A 2,500-nucleotide genomic window follows, 5' to 3' on the forward strand; every position below is an offset into this window, starting at 1 on the left:
TGCAACTCACCTATGTTGACGATGCGGATGTTCTCTGTTCTCTCCAGGAACTGCAGAGCCACGGACACGTTCTCCAGCTTCTGGCTCCTGAAGTTAGGTCGTTTGTTGTGCTTGGGGAGCCTCTTTCCCGACAGGACTTCGATGAGGGCGATGAGCCGCAGCCCGTCGCTCAGGTCCGTCTCCAGGTTGCCGATGTGCTTCGAGACGGACTTGAGGTGCTCGTTCGCCCATCGCGTGAACGTGTTCTGTTGGATCCGCTTCCACTGGGCGTCCTCGGCGAGTTCGCGTTCCGTGGCCGACATCTCGTCCTCCTCCACGCCCGCCTGGCTGTACTCTGGTGCACCTGAGCCGTACATCCTGCACCACCTGATCCTGCGGTCACTGATAGGCGGGGCTTGTCGCGACGGGGGGCGGGGCCGGGTGCCTCTTATCTACCAATGGGAGCGCGATTCCGGGAAAAGGCGCTCGATTCGAATGGAGTTTTCTGTCGCACTGCGAGCTCGGGCTTCCTTGACTTCGGAGACGTCTGCTAGCGGTCACGTTTTGCGGCCGAGTGCAGCCACGTTCAAGGGTGTCTAATTCGTTGGCGTTAGCGGAGGGAAAAGCCCAAAGGCGCTGTTTATCTCGCCGGACACCCGCGCGTCTTGCGACAGTTTCCTGTTCACCTTTTCTCGGCGACACGTGCGGCGGCGGCGGCGGCGTCCACCCACGGCACAGCTCTCTCTCTCGCTCAAGTCGAGTGACGGCGACAATCACTACGTTACCGCCACCACGCTGGCCGCACTGGCAGGTAGCGGCGTAAGATCCACGTCACCTGCAGGTTACAACTACACTGAGGCGTCGCTGGGCCCGGCGCCAGCCAGCGCCACCAAAATAGCCGGAGGGGAAGGGAGGCCCGTCGACGCGGCCCACGCGCTGTGCCTCACCCCGTAAGAATAGGCGCAAGTGCCACAACTGTTTCTTCACCTCACTCTCCCCTGGAAATTTCGCTCACGTGTGGCACCAGGCCCGCCTCGCCACGCACGCTCCGCCGCCACGCTCCTCGGACGTCGCCCTCGGGTGCGCCAGTGCAGGCTCGAGGGGGAACTCTTCCAGGCGAAGCTCGGGGCACAACAGGGAGGAATAAGGGGGCAGGGGAGGGGCAGTGCCACGCGTGTGCCACTCCTACAGATGGCACTAGTACCGCTCTCACACGCACTCGCGGCCGCACACTTCAGAGTAAGTGATCGCACTCTAGCGGTGGCCGTCGTCAGTCTTTTTTTACCGTTTCCTTCCCGCTAGTCGTCCTCAACACTTAGTAACTCGCACAAGTCTTCTCCAAAGGTCGCAATGAGTCGTAACCACACCTGGCGAAGCCCTCGACTGCGCCGCTTGCACCACAGTCTCCCGAAGGCGCTGACGAAGGCGACGACGAAGAAAAAGTAACCAAAGTCCAGTCTTCCAATCCTCGATAGGGACTCGGTCGAGGAACAGCTGTCGTCGCGAAGGTGTTACGAGGAACGCCGGTCGAAAGAGGGGGGGTGGGGGGTCGTCGGGTCGTAGAAAGGAGGACGTCGCAAAGACTCGGCGGTCGAGGGTGAGGAGAGAGGACCTTGCGCTCGCTGCTGGCTCCGGTCGCTGCCTGTGCGCGACTGACGGCTGCCGACGGGGGCGCAGCACACCTCACCCCTGCTCTCTCTCTCTCTCTCCCTCTCTCCTGCCCTCACCCTGCCGGGGGGAAGGGGAGGGGGGTGAGGAGGTCACGGTTTAGGTCTTGAAGGGGGGGGCGAGGGGGGTAGGGGATGGGGGAGGGAGGGAAAGTCGGAGGAAGAGGGGGAGGGGGAGGATGAGGAAGATGGGGGATGAGGTGGGACTCGGGAGAGACTTCACATGATGGAGGAGAAGGGAGGAGGGGGGAGCTCGAGAAGGCCCAAGTGAGTGATGATAAACGAGCAGAGATAGAGAGAGAAGGAAAGAGAGAGGGAGAAGACACAAAGAGAGATAAAAAGAGCACATAGTGAAACGGATACAATTAACACTATTCCTGACACACGGGAAGGAGGGGAAGGAGGGGGGGGGAGACATACATAATAGAAGTAACGAACCACACCATCAACAAACGAACAAACGAACACACACACAAACCATCCCGTATGACACATCGAGATAAACACACAAACTCACAAACAAACAAACACACACACACACAAATGCGCGTACGTACTCACACACGCACACGTAAACCATATGTCCATACAGAACCACCCATTTTGAGCACAGACGAGGAAACAGGACCATACACGCGGACCTGACATCTCGCCCGAATCGACACTGACATCTAAGGCACTGTCACGACATCTCAAAGTCGTTTCGAAGGAGATTTTGTCAACATAAGGAGCGAAGGAGGAGGAGGAGGAGGAGGTGGTGGGCGGCTGAGGTAAGCCAAGGTAGGATGTGAAAGACACGGTGGGTGGGTGGGTGGGTGGGTGGGTTGGCCGGGAAAGGAGGTAGGCAGGGGAGG

The 2,500-nt window shown here is 59.4% G+C and overlaps 1 protein-coding gene across 1 annotated transcript in view; it reads right to left on the reverse strand.

Annotated features, from left to right (window-relative positions):
* cher (filamin A protein cher) overlaps positions 1–1,633 on the reverse strand; it is a 192,434-nt gene extending 190,801 nt beyond the window's left edge. The window contains exon 1 of the mRNA XM_086534024.1: positions 11–1,633. Within this exon, the coding sequence (XP_086390150.1) occupies positions 11–356 (346 nt within the window). The 5' untranslated portion in view covers positions 357–1,633. The remainder of the gene's footprint in view (positions 1–10) is intronic.
* Positions 1,634–2,500: the final 867 nt, after the last annotated feature.

This window comes from Penaeus japonicus, unplaced genomic scaffold (genome assembly GCF_977035675.1).
Source record: "Penaeus japonicus unplaced genomic scaffold, GWHDUDI00000001_assembly GWHDUDI00000040, whole genome shotgun sequence".
Taxonomy (NCBI): Eukaryota; Metazoa; Arthropoda; class Malacostraca; order Decapoda; family Penaeidae; genus Penaeus; species Penaeus japonicus.